Here is an 18,013-nt window from a genome sequence, read left to right on the forward strand (position 1 = left end):
TAAGGTCCCTAGCTGGAAATTAATTGTATGCATTCTGTTTTTTAATTGCTATAATTTTTTTTTATTTTTTTATTCTTATTCTCAATATTTGTACTATCATTACCAGTATTATAATTACTATTTTTACTACTACTTCAGCAACTGTGTGGATATTGCTGATTATCTTTTTATCTCGTGTATCTAGATTGTGTGGGAATATTTCTTCTCCCAAGGTTCTCTTTATACTCTTCCTGTCCTCATAGCTACTTCAGTCTCTTTCAGATCACAGCAGCTTTATTTCATCTGGTTATCCAATCACTTCAACTTCCTCCTCACTGTCCTGATGATCAAGAAGGGATTCATATTGCTGGGATTGGATTTCATTTTCAAGGCCAGTAGTGGGAGCCGTTGGGGTCTTGTCAACCACCTGATCATGCTTGAACCTGAGAGGCATCAGCGGACTAATCATAATGAAATCCTAGGGGCAGGACTATCCATCTCTTGGAACTTGCCCGTGGATATCAGGGATGGACTGGTCTTAGGGGATTGAAGTCTTGTCATTCTGTATGGTTTGCCCGTCACGATGGTTGGACTGGGAATGATAATTCATGTCATTCTCACAGTTCCATCAGGCAAAGTTTGGCCCACACTTGGACCACCCTCACTATGATGGTGCCATCCATCCAGGATAGGGTAGGGGTGGACACTTGGGAGTTCACTTTTACTGGTGTCAGTGTGGATGTTTTTCATGAAATGCTGATAGTATCTTCAAGAGTGTCAGAACTTCTCCTAATAGTCCATTTCCCACTCTTATAGTTTCCATTGGGAACCTATGAATCTTTTATAGTACAAGGTATTATGGTATATATCTAATATCCTGGTTTTTCTGAAGTATTTTAACTGGGTTGTCCTCTTGACAACTTTGGGCAAAAACTGAAATATGCAAATCTTGGTCGCCATTATATAAAATTAAATTTTTTTCAATATCCCTGTAAATTGGTAAGATAATATGTCATATGGGATGTGTATACCCATGTTTTCATGGTCAAGGATTAATATTATGTCACAAAAACCGATAATATGTGCAGTTTTATTTGTACAGACATTATGACAAATAAAGTTATAAAAATCTTACAACAATACATGAAATTCGACATATTATTTATTATTGCAAACTGTTCTTACAAATTAAACTTATGCTTTTGTGTGCATTTTTAACTGCCAAGATACACAGCTTCTTGCATCATGTACAAATATGTGCTCCTAATAATAATAGAAAAATTGTGTGTTTAGTTGTGCACTGAAGAAGTAAGGCAACATTCGTTCCAAGCATACTTGTTAAAATAACCAGTCGCCTTCCCTCTCTGCACGAAGAAATTGATGTGCAAGCAGTGTTGGTTTTATGAGATTATCCACTGTGCTTGCCTGTTGGATGCTGCCGTGCTTCCTCCATGTGTGCAGATATTTCATCAAAGTTCTTTTCACCATCTTGAAAAAGGTGCTGCAGCAGGACAACAGTTACCATGCGGAATGCTCTCATAGCCCTTACCCATGCCTTTCCGCTCATAATTCCTGTAGGATGTCCAAACACTGCCCCAACTAGAACATCAAGACCTGTTCCCTTCATTAGTGGCCCTATGCATCCCAAGAAAGACATGATTATATGCATTGCTCCTGGACGAAGTATAACATCTCTGAACCTTTCTGATTCCCACTACTTGATCTGCTGAGCCACCATGTACAGCTGCATATCAATGGACAGGTTGGCATAAGCCATTCCCTGCTCAGCCAGTGACTTTTTCATGTAGATAAGTGATGTAAGCACTGTATCTGGATGAGAGGGTGGAGAATCTATCAGATGCCCAATTAGATACACTGTGGCAGCTTTGGGTGAAGGTGGACCTTGCTTTCTGGCAGCTTGATTATTAAATCCACCCCACTCCATGGTAAGTGTATTTAGCCATTGGGCATCTTTTTGCTGAGCAGACTGAAGGCTCTTCTCCCTGGCACACACATCTCGTATGGGATTCCTTCTGTTATTGAGACAGCAGGAGGTTAGCTTTCTTTGGACCAGTGTAGTGCTGCAATACAATAGGCTGTGTAATGCTGAGAGATTGTGCCACTGTTTTGTGCAGGCGAGGAATACTAAGGTTTATGACTCCAATCTCAGCACTTCCCGTCTCAATGGTGCCAGCAGGATTCATCTGAAAATCATGAGCCATGACACGGTTTCTCGACGCCTATTTGGAGTTGAGACCTGGAGCTCAAAATTATCAGACCATCCAAACACCAGACCCACTCTCCGAGTCATGCCCATAGCCTGATGTAGAAGACTGCTGTTGTCTCCCACAAATTTTGCAGCTGGCTTTCGGAAGCGTATCACCTCATCATATGAAACAATGAAACCATGGTCATGCAATAGCTTGATTAATTCAGAACTCCCATACTTGTGGTGCAGCTTCACAGCTAGTCCTAGTGTTGTTTGGTTTCTAGTACCTGTAATGTGACTCTGTACAGCTTGAGCTAAACTCAGGGATTTTTGAGTTACTTGGCCATTTGATACTAGTTCTGAAATTATTTTAAGTAATGTTTCACTTGTCCGTTTAAGTATGTTGTTGTAGATGAACTCTGCAAGATTATAAACTGCATTATTACACTGCACAGATCTTGCTTCATGTCTGACCTGCCTAATCACTGCTTCAGTAGTGTCTTCATCAGCTGAATCTGCTTTGACTATCTTCAAAGTCTTACCCACAAAATGTCTAAACCCAACAACTGAGGCACAACCCTCCATATATACAACAACATCATCTTCTAAATATCTTGTAAGTTTTGTAAACATATGTTGGCAAGACAGAATACTTCCAAAACCACAGTATGTATCATGTAGTTCAATAGATGTCCACATGCGTAGATACTGATTGGCATATGTGTCATCAATTACCATCTTTAGTGCATCATCATCCAATACTAGGGACGGGGTTTCCAAATCAGTGTATTTCGGAATAACCATGAATTCGTCATAACACTTTTTATGGTATTGTGCATCAGCAGCAGGTAAATAAGAAATAGCCCCTTTCATACGGATTTCAACTTGTCTGTCCCATTCCTCATTTCTCTGCTCACAGACATCCAAAAGTACATCTTTAAATGCAGGAAGTCCTGGGCGATCTTTGGTCTTACATCTCACAACTCGTTCCCAGCGGTCAGGGTGTTTTGGGTCTTTTGGAACTCAATCTTTGCCACAGATCAGGCAATGTTGTAGGCAGTGAAAGGTGGAAAGCTGAGACCTTCTGACCCTGGAGGTACTTGGCTCTTCACTCTCAGAAGGTGAAAAGCCTTGTTTTCTTTTCTTAGATATATATTTTGCTACATTTTGCTTAGTGTATGCACAATAACATGTTTTGTGACATTCAACAGTTGCATTTTGTCCAGTTGTATCAAGAATAGCTTGCAACTTTAAATGGAAATTATCACCTCTCTCTTTACTACGTTGAATCATTGTGTTGATACCTTGTATCTTTAAGGCTTGAAGAGTTCCTTCCTTACGACAGGATGGAATCAGACAGGATTCACCAGCCATCTGAGGAAAAAGTACCAGCACCATGTAAAATACCACAAGAGTGTTTGCACTAATAGTTAGCACTTTATATCACCCAACATCACCTTGCTAAAAATAGTAATTGCTGACTAAGGCTACATTACATCATTACAATGCATATATACAAGCATGCACTATATAGATAATGGATTATCCAAGCAGTGACTACATCTACTGTAGACATAAATCCAGACCCTTCATGTTCGGCAGTCCAAATTCTTAAACAAGTTTTTTAATTACTATATAATTAAAAATAAAGATCTGGTTAACCTGAAAGTTAGGTGCATTACCTCTGTGGTTCTCCATTCATGCAGGATCCAAAGCAAACTAGTTTAAGCCACTAGATAAACATACAGGAACTACTTCATGCCAATGCTTCATGTTAAAGTAAAAATCATGTAAATAGACATCTTTATGTTAGTATTCAAGGACAAACAAAGATGATTTCACATTGGTACACAGAGCCAGTACACTAAAGAAAGAGTTGCACTTGCAAATTTATTTAAAGTTTTTGTTGTACAAATTCACATAAGGAATTATATCACCTCTTTAAATTCAGCTTCTAGCATTGTCACATGTTATTTTTATGTAATGGTACAATACAATTCATGCATAATGGCTAATAATAAATATAGCGGCCTTGACTGTGAGTACTACATTTTTACAATAATGAAAGTGTATGAATTGTCTTGGGTGAAGATTTGACCATATCTTTTACGCAAATTAGCTGTTCACTTACATTTTTGGGTACCGTGAAGAAGGTATTATCTTCAGTTTAACGACTGGCTTGTATTATCGTCACCTATCAAAATATTAACGAAATCAAACAATATAAAATAAAGGCCTCAAAAGTTTGTTTTTCCTTTGACAGCTATTATATACTTTATATAAAAATTATGTTGCACCTGATTGGACGATAATAAACGCAGGTCAATAATACCCTCATCAATGGTATCCCATATTGCATTTAGGCATAATGTATACCTGCAACAAAATATTTAATGAGTTTATCATGCTCCTTGACCTTAAAAACATGATAGACACCATATTATTTATATTATCATGTTGTATACTGTATATTTTTGATAACTGTCAAAATATTGTATGTTCTTTGCAGTCAATAAAAATCTAAATCTAATCTATAGAAACAAAGATATAGAAGAAACTAGGTTTTTTAGTAATGGCGGCCATTATTTACATATAACACGAGTTGCCCAAAGTTGTGATGAGAACAACCAAGTTGAAAAACCTAAAAAACACCTTAGGATAGCAAATCTATCAAGAAACCTTGTACTATGGAACATTCAAAGGTTACCCATTTTGGAACATTCAAAGGTTACCCATTTTTATTGATTTTTATGTGTAAAATAAAGATGTTTGTACCCCTGGGCCCCTCGATGACGTAGCACATATATGACGTAGGAATTAATCTTAGATGTAAATATGCCCAACATAGTAACTGATAGCTGCTGGAAGAGATAGGGAGGTACACGGAAGAATCACAAAACTTTCATGTTATAGAAATTTTACCTCCGACGCGCTAGTCCTAAGTCGAGATGTTATTAGACTTACGTCAAGCCGCGGATGACAAAAATACAAAGAGACTACATAAGCACACTATATGAACCGGCTCTTGGTTGAGAAAGGTGGGAATTACGCGAGGCTCCTACCTGTGTTGTCTACAGTGATGGCCCCGATAAAAGAGAGCGGAAAGCTCTTTACATTGTTTCTCGTCACCTCGCATTGATTTTCAAATTATTTGCATTGGATATTTTGTTCAATATCAATCTTTATTTACTAAAAGGTGAGTTCCATTAGTATACGTGATACTGCTTATATAAACAATCTCGGACTTGACATTTACCGACATGCTGACTGAAGCACTACTAACGATTTCGAAAACAGCCCCCTCACAGACATGGCCACAGCCACCAGTGTTAGAGCTAAAGAATAACAGTGAAATTATTTCAAGCTCTGTAGATACTTGCAAAAAAGGCAGGAACCACTCGGTGTGCAGATACTAATCTTAAGGGAAAATATCTATTTGATTCAGTCATACATGCAATCATATGAATAAATGAAGGGGTGATATTTAATAATGATATTATGACTTCACTGAAGAGGACGTACTAGGCTGTGCCCTAGATGCGTTTGGAAACTTCACGAAGTTCCAATCGATATGTACCTTTTAATTTACGGTACTTAATCATTTCAATGTACAAGAGAATACCAGTACATAAAATTAAACCAGAGGCATTGCAATTGCTATAATAATTGCGCAAATGGCCATCCATCTTGCATTTGTAAGTATATCAAACTAGGTGACAAATGCTGTTCTCGAGACATGACGCCTGCGCTTCAGCTATGTCAACAAATCTCTCTACGTTTCTTATTTCTATACGAGTTGACGAAGGGATGTGAGCGGTGGCCACGATGTGAGGCGGGCTGCTTTCTATAAGCCAGTTCTCTCTCTCTCTCTCTCTCTCTCTCTCTCTCTCTCTCTCTCTCTCTCTCTCTCTCTCTCTCTCTCCCCTGATGACTGACAGTCGATCCCATACCTTGGTTATATACAGTACTGTACATATGAGGCCTTCATCCTTCACTCGACCAAAACAAATTACATAAAACCTCCGAGAAAATCGTTGTTAACACGCTTTAAACAAACTACAAGTTGATACAAATTCGTTAACACTTTGATAATACACATTTCTTCAAACTAAACATATGAACGAACCTTATATCAACTTTGTGAATGAATCTTGAACGTACAAAAAATGACCAGGTCTTTACTTTTTTTTTTTTTTTTTGCTTGGCGTTGCAAGGCGAACTCTACTAAAGAAAATGACGCTCTCAGAAACTATGATTACACAAACTTCTCAGCCTGATTTTGGGGACGATTTCTCCAAAATTACAATTACTCCACCAACCAAGGAAAAGGTATATCATCTTGATTCCTCTTCTAATAATCAAATCGATAGATTCTATGTACTTTCAGCCTAGAAACCAGCCAAAGAACTTGCTAATAATGCAGCACCTGAAAAGATTTCGGTGTTTGAAACATTGAAAACAATTGCAGAAATCCACCGTCCCTCTCGACAAGTTGCATAGCAAAGGAAATTCTAAGATCATCGTCAAAAATGGCAGGGAACCTAAACAAATTTGGAATATAGAACAGTAAGAATGTTTATGAAGAAAAATGGAATTGTCAGTCTAATGAAAAATATGAAGAACCAAAGGCTGTAAGCTATGAAGATTTAGCTTTATCCCTATGTTTACAGGAGACCAACTTAGACAAACATACCCTCAGATCTGTCCTAGGGAATATGTCAGTAACATGAGTCGGGGTGCCCATTTAGGGAATCGCAGTGGAAGTCTTCAATACTTTTGCCATGATATTCCTCAGATACCACTGAACCTGGGCTCTCCTCATCAACACAGCAGTACGGCTGAGTTGATTAATCAGCTACTCAGCCATTTTTATTACTTGGCCACACGAATAGTAGGCATCCTTTGTTACAGATGCTTTGGCTTATACAAAAGGCAATCCCATGCATGACCGACGGAGAATGTAGCTATTGGATTTCTAGATGTACAGTATGTGAACCTACGTATTTCCGCATACCGACAGCTCTCTTATCATGCGCTGACTTTGCATTTACATCTCACAAATCAGAAGCTTCTCCAGGAGAATATATGGACTCAGGAAAGGACAGATGCCACGTAACTTTGCATCAGTAAAGGAAGTCTTATAATTTACCTTTTACAAGAAGAGTTTGATTCGGCCTTTGCTACATCCAATGACGCAGCTCCCGGCCCGGACGAAATTCCTTTTGTAAAGATAAAACATGTACCAAAAATTCTTTTTAAGAGCCTCATTGACCTCATATGGCGTGGGAGCTATTACCCCACTTTCTGAGAACTTACTATCCATTTAGCATTTTCAAAACCTAATAAAAATCAATACTTCCAGCAGTGCCATGTGACAGGCCTATTGCACTGACGCCGTGTTCAAGGAAGATCACGGAGAAGATGGTTGTCAAAGTATGAGTGAGATGGATTATTTTTTCTTTTGTGTAGTTCTCCCTGCAGCAGGTACCGTTTCTTTTTTGCAGTTTCGAGATCAGATCAAATCTTTCATTTACTGTGACATTCTAGAACTTTAGGCGTTAATCTCATATATACGCTCATTTTTGAGAATTTTGTCGTTTAGTAAGATATGAAAGGAAATTCTCATACATCTTATTCAATTAAAAGCACATTAATTATGAATTTCTTAGAGTTCTACATAATCTGTTCGAGATATTTCCAGATCGAGCTGACCGACAATATGTGATGTCTACTCTGTGCGGGAGTGAGCATGGGTGTATATGCCAGAATTTTCGAGAACTGAAGGCGATCACATAAACAGCAGGACGTGGTTGGTGATGGCCTAAAGAACATAAGGCAAACAAGACAGCAAGTCTCGTATCTGGGGTCGTCTCACGCACAGTGCTCTAGAGAAGATGAGAGTGCGTGCTTGCAGTTCGGCGGAATTTGCTTCGGGAGAGGAGTCGCGCCAAGGCTAATCCTTAACATTATATTCCCTCATTTGCTGTTTTAAGATTTATATTTCGTCACAACCGGTATAAAGCCATTGGCCACTGTCGCTAAAGTATATTAATACCTCTGTGTGGCGGCATTCAATGCAAGAACTGTATGGTGCTTAGAAATGATAGGAATTTCATTTCCCACCCAGTATACAATGGATATATTGGTCAGACTTGTACCTCCGATTTGTAAGGTGTTGACACCCAAGAAGCATCATGTAACTAAATATTTCCTTGACGATGAAAAGGATTATGACACTGCTTGGAGAAAGGGATTTTAAAAAGGCTCGTGACTGCAGATGAACAGATGAAGAGGAAACCTGCTATTATACCCCCGGAGTCACTCTTGACATGTCCCTTGTTTCAGGATGAAGCATGAAGCACGAAGCATGAAGCACCCTGTCAGGGGAAAAATGCTTGGGAGTTCCACAGGGGTTTCTGTGCTCAGTGCAACATTGCTTGTTCCTGCTATAAACTGAATGTCCACTGTTATTCTCTCCGAAATTCTCCGCACCCTTCTCATAGATGACCTCTGTGGCTCTTTTTCGGGAGCAGGAATGACTACGGAAAAGAGAAAATTGCAGCTACGTATAGGTCGCATTGCAATTTGAGGTGCATACGCGCACCGATGTAGTTAAATGGAAAGGCCATTAATTTATGCATGTAATTACCATTCATATTCACATTCATTCGTGCACACTGAATACACGCGTGCAGTATATATATATATATATATATATATATATATATATATATATATATATATATATATATATATATGTATATGTATATGTATAAATCTGATCAATAACAGCATACTTAATTTCGACTTCAGGGGCGACAATTCGATCAAGTCATTTTGACCTTCCAAGAGCCATTCATCCTCATGTCAGGTTTATCTAAGCGAGATAAAAATCGCCTTCACCAGGAGACCTACAATATCTATCATAATCGTTATTATCATTTATTTAAAAAGAAATAAGCAAAGTTCATCCCAAAGACAAAAAGAAGAGGCAAGAACGCCTTTCTGAAACGGCGTTCAGGAGTATTCACTCTAATAACTCTTACGTGGAGAGGTGAATTCCAGTGCTGCTCGCTCGATGTGCTCTCCGGGCATTTCGCATTTCATGTGGAGTCGGAAGAACCTCCCTATGTCCTCGCGACGGCAGTCAGGAGTCGGGACTCGAGTCGAGACCTCACTCTCATGTCAGTATCCATCTGGGAGGTGTTGTGTGAACGTCGCGGACCTCGGCTCTGGCAGTCCCATGGCCTTTCAGGTAAGATGCGTCGTCGCTGTCAGCCGCATGCGCGCAGATTCAGTGCGGGTTTTATTGGGCTAAAGTTTTTTGCCTCACTCACTCTCTTTTCAATTCCAATTTCTTCTACAATAAAAAATGGAAATTCTTATTATTATGACTGATGTATGTTATCAACGATGTTCAAAATGCATTTCAACATCCGTTTTCCCATTACAAAGGTAGTTAACAGTATAGCATATGCAATGATAAAGAGCCGACGCTTGCATACTATATATATATATATATATATATATATATATATATATATATATATATATATATATATATATATATATGTATGTATGTATGTATGTGTATGTATGTATGTATGTATATATATATATATATATATATATATATATATATATATATGTATATGTATGTATGTATGTATGTATGTATGTATGTATATATATATATATATATATATATATATATATATATATATATATATATATATATATATATTTATATGTGAGTTTCTGTGAGTTGGAAGCCAAATAGACTACTAGTGGCACGAGAGGGGAGGTCGCGGCTTAAATTTAGCCGACTAAAATCTGAGAGAGTTTTTCAGAAATCACGGCGAGACTTGTTACTCGGCCCAACTTTGAATCGTTTGTGCGGTGTTAATCATAATAATTTTAAATAACCTTCACTCCTAGACCTAAGAGACCGTTCAAGATTACTGAAATGTCCCCAGGTAACATGTTTCCCTATGATTTTTAAAGGTATTTTAGTCTATTAATTTATCTAAATTTAGCAGGACTTCTTCGTCCCTTCTTTTACTTCAGATATATTTGGGTTTTGGTCTGAATATCGGTGTTCTTGTAAAAATATGTTTCTGTCATCATATTATCTTCTTCATACACTTTTGTATTTGGTTCCTTATATCAGTCTTCATTTCTCACTTTTGGTGGAAGGTCAAATTTCAGGTCTGCTTTTCAGGAGTCCTTCATTTCCGTCGGGTCTCCGCCAAGTGTCACCTCCTCCTCAGTCCCGGGACTACTGTAGCGGCTTTGCCATGCGGGTGCTGTGGCCACAGGCCTTCCAATGCTCGGTTATCATCTGGGAATCAGCCGTCTTGCAGGGGTGTCTGGGTTAAAGCGGTCTCGAATATCTTGTTTCGAACTCTTTTTTGCAATATCAGTCAAAAGAAAATGACTGAGTAATCATGTACTAGCAGCATTAACGAGTTGGAGTTTAGATATTTTTTTTTAACAAATGCGACGCTCCTTAGAGGTACTGCATTATTTTCATTGCAGTTGGTATTGGTTCGGTCATCCGTCAGAGGCGATAATCCATGATTAGTACTCACCAGTTACAGAATTTGCCGGTTGTTACTCCTACATTACTTCTACACGCACATACTCATATATATATATATATATATATATATATATATATATATATATATATATATATATATATATATATATATATATATATATATATATATATATATATATACATACATATATATATATATGTGTGTGTATACACACAATGTCTACGTGTGTATGTGAGTGTATAGTATATAAATGTAATACTAATATTCACTGACGCTCATTAGATATGAAGATTTTGGGCTTCTTTTGACCTCATCAGTTTCCCGAAATTGTCATTTCCAGTTGACCTGTGTCTGAGTGTCAGCTTAGCTCTTGTCTGTACATGTGTCCTGAAGACTTTGTTTTGAAGGCGATATTTCAGATGCTCTTGATCATCGGATAAAACTGTTCATCGTTTAAAAGAGTGATGGCAGTTTGCTTTATGCATGATGCTAATGAGTGAGAATCGAACGGAGCATGTGCTGAATAATGGAGAGCTTCTTGTGGTACTCCTGTGGAAAGTGTCATTTTTTGGGGCGGGAAAGGCGGAGCGGCTCGTCTGCAGTTTTCAATTTGCAGCTGACAATATTCAAGAGTCAAATCGTCTCCAACCCTTAAATGTTCTAAGTTGTGTATCATAAACTTATACATTACTTTATCAACTGCTGAATTGAGGTCCACCATTCATCTTTACCAACGCATTTCAAAGGATCCTTTTTCATGTATATACAATACAACGCAATTTGTTTCCTTACAATAACCTTTCTGTTCGTAACATCATTACTCAGTAGGTAATGAACTCCACGGTTGCACTTGCCGATATTCAGCCCCGGGCTCTCTCTCTCACGGCGGTTCCTATATGCCTGCGCAGGAAGAAGAGGTTCGACCAAGTAGTCCCTTCAACAAATGACGCTTTCCCTGAGTAAACTCCGGTTGTCCATATCCTACTCTCCCAATTATTTCTTTTATATAAAGAGGAAAAATTGGAATAAGTCTAAAATTATATAAAACTGTTCAACTCCTCTACTCTTAAAGGTCGGATTTACGTATGACATGTACTCAAATCCAAAAAGTCTAGGTACAAAGGCTCCTTTAAATTCATGTTAATCATATTATATACCAATGTGGACATTCATTTTCTGTAGTTTCATTGCCTGCAGTTAGAGCATTGGGTTGACAGATTTTTTTTTTTTTTTTTGCGCAGTTTTATCGGTTTTCAGGCATCCTCAGACTCTGTCCTCCAATCATTTATCCGTAAGAAGTGGAGCCATTCTTCCTCTTTCGTATGAGTGGACAATCGCGGCCTTACCACTTAGCTGGAAAAAAATTATCAATGTCGAATTTGCGGCAAAGGGCACATGGCATATACGAATTTCGTGTTGTTGGGTTCCTCGTCTCAGATATCTTTCGAAATTTCACTACAGTCATGCGCGCACCGCACAAAGTTTATAGAGTTGTTGCAAACGAAACTTCTCGAATGCCTCTCCTTTCGTTTAGACGTTCAATAGGATGACAACAGTTCAGTGCTGAGAATGATGTGTAGCACAAAATGAGGCCTCCACATTTCTTAATTACTTCATTAAGAGATAAATAGTAGTGTAGTAATGCGTCATGTTCAACATGATACGCTCAGTAAGCTACAACAGACATTGTCATACAATGTCTTCAACTTGCAGGCCATCTACTGGTTTTGACTGTAATCTCGCGTACTGTTTACCAAGTGGTCATACTGGCGAAGTTGTTTATGGGGTACGATTTTAAGAAGTGATTATGTACAATATTTTGCCACTCATAGTCATTAAACAAGCTCTGGAGATCCTAGTATACTCAGATGCATGGGGGCGGGGGAGCTGGGGTGCCCAACTAAACAGAAAATGCATGTCAGGCAAGTTGTTCGGAAAGGAATGTCAGGAACTCATCAATGCCTTGGAGATGAAAGCAGCCTTGTTGGCTCTGCAATCTTTTCAGGAGTGCCTGCAAGGGAAGACCACGGTAGTCATGAGTGACAACACCTCAGTTGTCACACACTTAAACAGGCAAGGAGAAATGATATCCTGCATAATGAATCAATTAGACATAAAGATACACAACGGTCAGAACTCTAGTGACTGTTACTAATGGCCAGATACATCCCAGGAAAGAAAAACATTGTAGTGGACACCCTGAGCAGGCCAGACCAGATAGCAGGGACAGAATGGTTGTTAGAACAAGCAGTGTTGGACAGACTCTTCAGATTGCGGGAGGGTACCATCTGGAACAATGAAAAATCACAAACTTCCCCTGTACTGCTCTCCAGTCCCCGACAAAAGAGCCGTCCTGCAAGACGCAGTCCGACATCAGTGGGACAACATGGATGCATACGTGTTTCTCCCATTCAGCCAGATCCAGAAGGTATTAAGCAGGTTGTTCATCTCCCAGGGTCTGAGGATGACATTAGTAGCTCTAAAGTGGCCACAAGCAGAGTGGTACGCAGAGCTTCTCCACCTGCTAGTAGACATTCTAACCCCAAATCTGTTGAGACAAGGGCACAGCGGCCGAGTACATCGTGCATTAGCCTCCCTACAAGTCAATGGATGGAGGATATCCAGCAACTGCTTAGAAATAAAGGCTTTTCAAGAGAAGTTGCAGCAGTCATTGCCATTCTGTTAGACAGTCTTCCCTCAACCTGTATCAAGGAAAGTGGAAGGTCTTCCATGTGTGTGTGTGTGTATATATATATATATATATATATATATATATATATATATATATATATATATATATAAATAAATGAGAGAGAGAGAGAGAGAGAGAGAGAGAGAGAGAGAGAGAGAGAGAGAGAGAATTACTGTTACACAATTTGTGAAAGGGGCTCTATAGCGTCATTGGCTTTGGCTTTATAATTGGTGCGATTAAAATCTGGAGTTAAAGAACAGATTTGAAGTTTATTCACAACTCAGTGTTGATGCTTCACTTCAGGCCGATCATAACTTGTGGAAGTAGTCTGCCAGGGTTTTTTTTTTTTTTTAGAACGGCTCCTCTATTTAACTGAACGCTGAAATAAATTCCATTGAACGGAAACACTGTATTCTCCTTTCTGCGTAAGTGTTTCCATTCAATTCAACTTATCTTGCTTATATCCTTCACCTATTCCGTGACTTGCTCTTCTGTCAGCCTTCCTTATTCCAGAATAGTTGTTTCCAACTACCTGCACGAATCAACTGCTAATATGCTTCCCATTCCATATGAGTATTCATTGCTCTATCTTCCTCGTTGCCATTTGCCTCAATAACCTTACACTTTTAAGCCCCTTTAGACGTTTCTGAATTTTCTCTTTACTATTCAGAATCAGTATTGTGTCATCTGCTAACATCACCCATCCCACACTCCAATCACTACTGACTTTCGTATCTCTCAATTTCCAACCTAGGTCTACAGGCCTTTCATTGACTTCTCTGATTTCTCACATCACTCCATCCATAAAGATGTTAAATTTCCAAGGGGACGTAAGACAGGTTCACATGTACATTTTCATTTTTCACCAGGTTTCTAGGGAGGAGGTTGCTAGGCTCATACCGTTTCTGGTATGACTGGTGGGCGGCAGGCCTGGAATGAAGCCACAGACGTGCAAATGCAAAGCCAATTGCTTCTCCATTAAATTACTTTCTATTTGCCAAATATTGCAGTGAAATACAAATATGGCAATGTTGGAAATGTGTTGATGAAACTTAACCTCAGAACTTTTCAGTTTGGGGAAGCTATATTTTACATCTTATAACCTCTGCCCAAATTATTCTTCGCATTTAGTTTATCTGTCCATTTGCTGGTCAGCAGGATCATGTGAAAGCTAATGAATGGACTGAGCTAGCGCAGGGACAAAGGAACTTCCAAAAAAATGGTGGGGCAAGGGACAAGATAAAGTTGCCAAGATATAGAAAGGAAATGCATGATTAAGAAAAAAAAAGACAATATCTGCCGCAGCAAGTATAATTATTAATAGGTTGCTCTAATACAATGATATATGCACTATCTAAGTTCTTTCAGCAATGATCATTATTACCCAAAATAACTTACATACAGTACGAGTATATGTAGAGCTAAGGATTAATCTAGGTGAACTGTCCAAAGAACTGAAGTCTAGTATTGGTCTTTTTGATAAAATCTATGGCAATCTGCTTTGTATTTAGACCATCTGTTAACCCCTTATGGGCATGTAGGAGTAAGACGTTATTTAATCTATTTTGACACATAGTGGAGCAAAGATAAGTTTTGATCCTACAAAGAGTTAAGAAACTCCTTTCTGATGTGGCGGTGGCTACTGGAATGGCCAGGTAAATCTGTAGAAGTTTATTGAGTTCAGAGACCACAGCAGCAGCAGCAACAGCATTATTTTCCAGTGACTGCACTGCATCAATAATTGTAGGTATAGTTGTCATCTTACTAGAACCACCAATTTCTCCAACTTTGCACAGGGTTTTTAGCATGGCCAGTTCATACTAAAGTTTCTTTAAGTCATTGTCTTTGGAGTACATGGTATTTCTGCTGGACCTCCATTAGCTGATATTATCATAGTTTTCATTTCATGAAGAATGCTGTAGCTGGCACTCTGAAATCGATCAATGGGTTCGTGGTTCATCAATTCTAGTACTTCATAGTACTGAGTGCGATAGCATTCCTCAACATCTGATGGGAAATGTTCTGCTGCACGGCCATCATCAGCTCTCTTAAGGCTGCCACTAACTTTCAGTTATACCTGCATAGTTGGCCTGTGCAGGCAAAACTGAACCCACCTCAGTTTTGCCTGCACAGGCATAATTGCGAAGGTATAACTGAACGTTAGTGGGTTCAGTTTTGCTTTCAGAGGCCGACAGTGCAAGCATAGCTGTGCAGGTATAAGTGAGCATTAGTGGCAGCCTTTAGGCACATGTCTCCTTGCTAACTTTGGTTCCTCTATTTCCTCTATGTCTCTTGCTGCCATTTGAGCATCTCTGAAGTAAGCGTTGAAGTTCTCATCACTCCGAAAATCAGCATAGTACTTTCTGGCAAGCTCTATAGCTTTGGTAGCATCATGAACTGAGATCTTGATAGCTTTGAGATTTATCAGTAGTGTTTCAGAGACTGCAAAGACCAAATGTCCCAATTTCAGACCAAAAAATGTTGAAAACTTCTCCATTTTAGCCATCTGTCCACCAGCTCGATGGGAGTATTCATTACTGGTAATGGTGTTGATTTCTTCCAGAGTTCCCAAAAGGACCTGGTAGTTTTAAAGGATGGCATTAAATGACTCAGTGCGACAGTCCATCTGGGTGGACATAGAGGCTTGAGATTTCCAGAAACCCCTGAGCCAGCACTGTCTTGCTTCGATTTGAAGAGACCTTCTCTCTTGGGGGAAAGCTTTATGAACTGTAGGATTCCATGAGCCAAATCAAGAGCACCTCTAATTGCTGGACACTTTCGCGTGACATCTTGGAGGCACATGCTGAGAGAATGTGCCAAAGGGGTTTCCTTCATTATCCTAGTTGCAAGCCCTTTAATTCTTCCCTGCATATTTGCAGTTCCATCATACCTTGTCCACAGCAGTGTTCTTATAGTAGCGCAAGACGAACTAGTAGATCTTTCAAGGCAATCCATACGGTTTCACTAATTATGTTGGGAACATTGAACATTCCAACAAAGTCTCTGTGAATTGTCATGTTATTGTCAACCCAACAAATTGCTATGCGGAATTGTTCTTTATTTGACACGTCTGTAGTTTCATCACAAAGGACTGCATAGACCTTACTCTCTTGGATTTTCTTGACAATATCATGCAGAACAGAATGTCCCATCAAAGTTATGAATTCATTGATGATCTCAGAAGTGTGGTTGGAACCCAAGTCTATCTGGCGCTTAGGATCAAGGTCACTGACCCTTAGTTTCATTAGTTGCCAAAGATTCCCCTCTGCTTCTATGTGTCCTCTTATAGCAAGCCCTTGCCTAAGAAGGAACTGATGGCATCTGCAATATTTCTGGAGAAATTGGAGTAATGATTCCTGGATTTCTAACAATTTAATATATATATATATATATATATATATATATATATATATATATATATATTCATTAAATTTTTCTTTTGTCAAACAAAGTGGGGGCGGGGGGACAAAATATCCTTTTTGCCCACTCTCTGAAAATGTGGGGGAGGTACATGCCCCCTTTATCACCCCTCTTCCTACGCCTATGTAGTATTATGGAATTAGCAGAATTACATAAACACTAAGTTACAGATTTTCATTGATTAGGCAAACTACTCCAGATAATCAGCTCTAGGAGGAAATTTGTTCTAGATTGCAGCTAATAAACCCAAGTCATGGTTTCTGGTTATTAAAATCCTTTGTTCGGCTACATTTTTGTGGCATCGTTTTCATATCGTTAAGTAAAGCTTCAGTTCCTTGTTACTTAGGTGCACCAAGTTTGGCCTTTAAGTTCAAATGTCAAGTTTACGAAACTTCAGCATCTTTCAACGCTTCCTAGTAGGCTATAGTTTTAAGGTGACCTTTACTTATAGACAAATGTTAGCATTATATGATTCAACAGTAATAACATTTTTACCAAATTTGATCTTTAAAAGTTTTAGGCAGTTCAAAGGTGCCATGACCAGCTTCATGTTTGTAGCTCTCTTTTCGTATGGATGAACCAAAAAACGAAGTTTCCTCATTAACTTCGCAGAGTCTAACATTTAACTGATGAAAAATCAAGTTCACAGTTTAACAAGTATAACCATTGTAGGTCAAAGGTCAAAGTCCCAGGAATAAGAGATTCAAATGCTTTGTAGCCAGCTAATACATAACTGTAGTATCTTTTCCACACTAACAGATAACAATAATTTCGTCATCATTAAGTTCACCGCATTTGACCTTTTTTGCTGAAGGTCAGAATTTTTGTGATATGCATTCGTATGAGCCAGGAAATGGTAATGGATACGCTCTCTCTCTCTCTCTCTCTCTCTCTCTCTCTCTCTCTCTCTCTCTCTCTCTCTCTCTCTCTCTCTCTCTCTCTCTGTTGGGTGCTCTTGTTTCTTTCAGGCAGTCATCATAATATACACACTCTCAGTTAAACACGAACAGTTGATTACGAACTTTGGAAACATTTTATTAATTATAAAGCTCTTCAGCGCTCTGAGTTGTACCTTAAAAAGGCTTAAGAATTATCGCACAACAACAGCGACATCGGTTAGCATTCAGCGAGGACAAGTAACACGGGGCT

General features: G+C 38.8%; 1 protein-coding gene across 1 annotated transcript in view; it reads left to right on the forward strand.

The window, feature by feature from the left end:
- Positions 1–9,347: 9,347 nt before the first annotated feature.
- LOC136839103 (venom phosphodiesterase-like) overlaps positions 9,348–18,013 on the forward strand; it is an 86,377-nt gene continuing 77,711 nt past the window's right edge. The window contains exon 1 of the mRNA XM_067104747.1: positions 9,348–9,443. Within this exon, the coding sequence (XP_066960848.1) occupies positions 9,432–9,443 (12 nt within the window). The 5' untranslated portion in view covers positions 9,348–9,431. The remainder of the gene's footprint in view (positions 9,444–18,013) is intronic.

Source organism: Macrobrachium rosenbergii, chromosome 6 (genome assembly GCF_040412425.1).
Source record: "Macrobrachium rosenbergii isolate ZJJX-2024 chromosome 6, ASM4041242v1, whole genome shotgun sequence".
NCBI lineage: Eukaryota > Metazoa > Arthropoda > Malacostraca > Decapoda > Palaemonidae > Macrobrachium > Macrobrachium rosenbergii.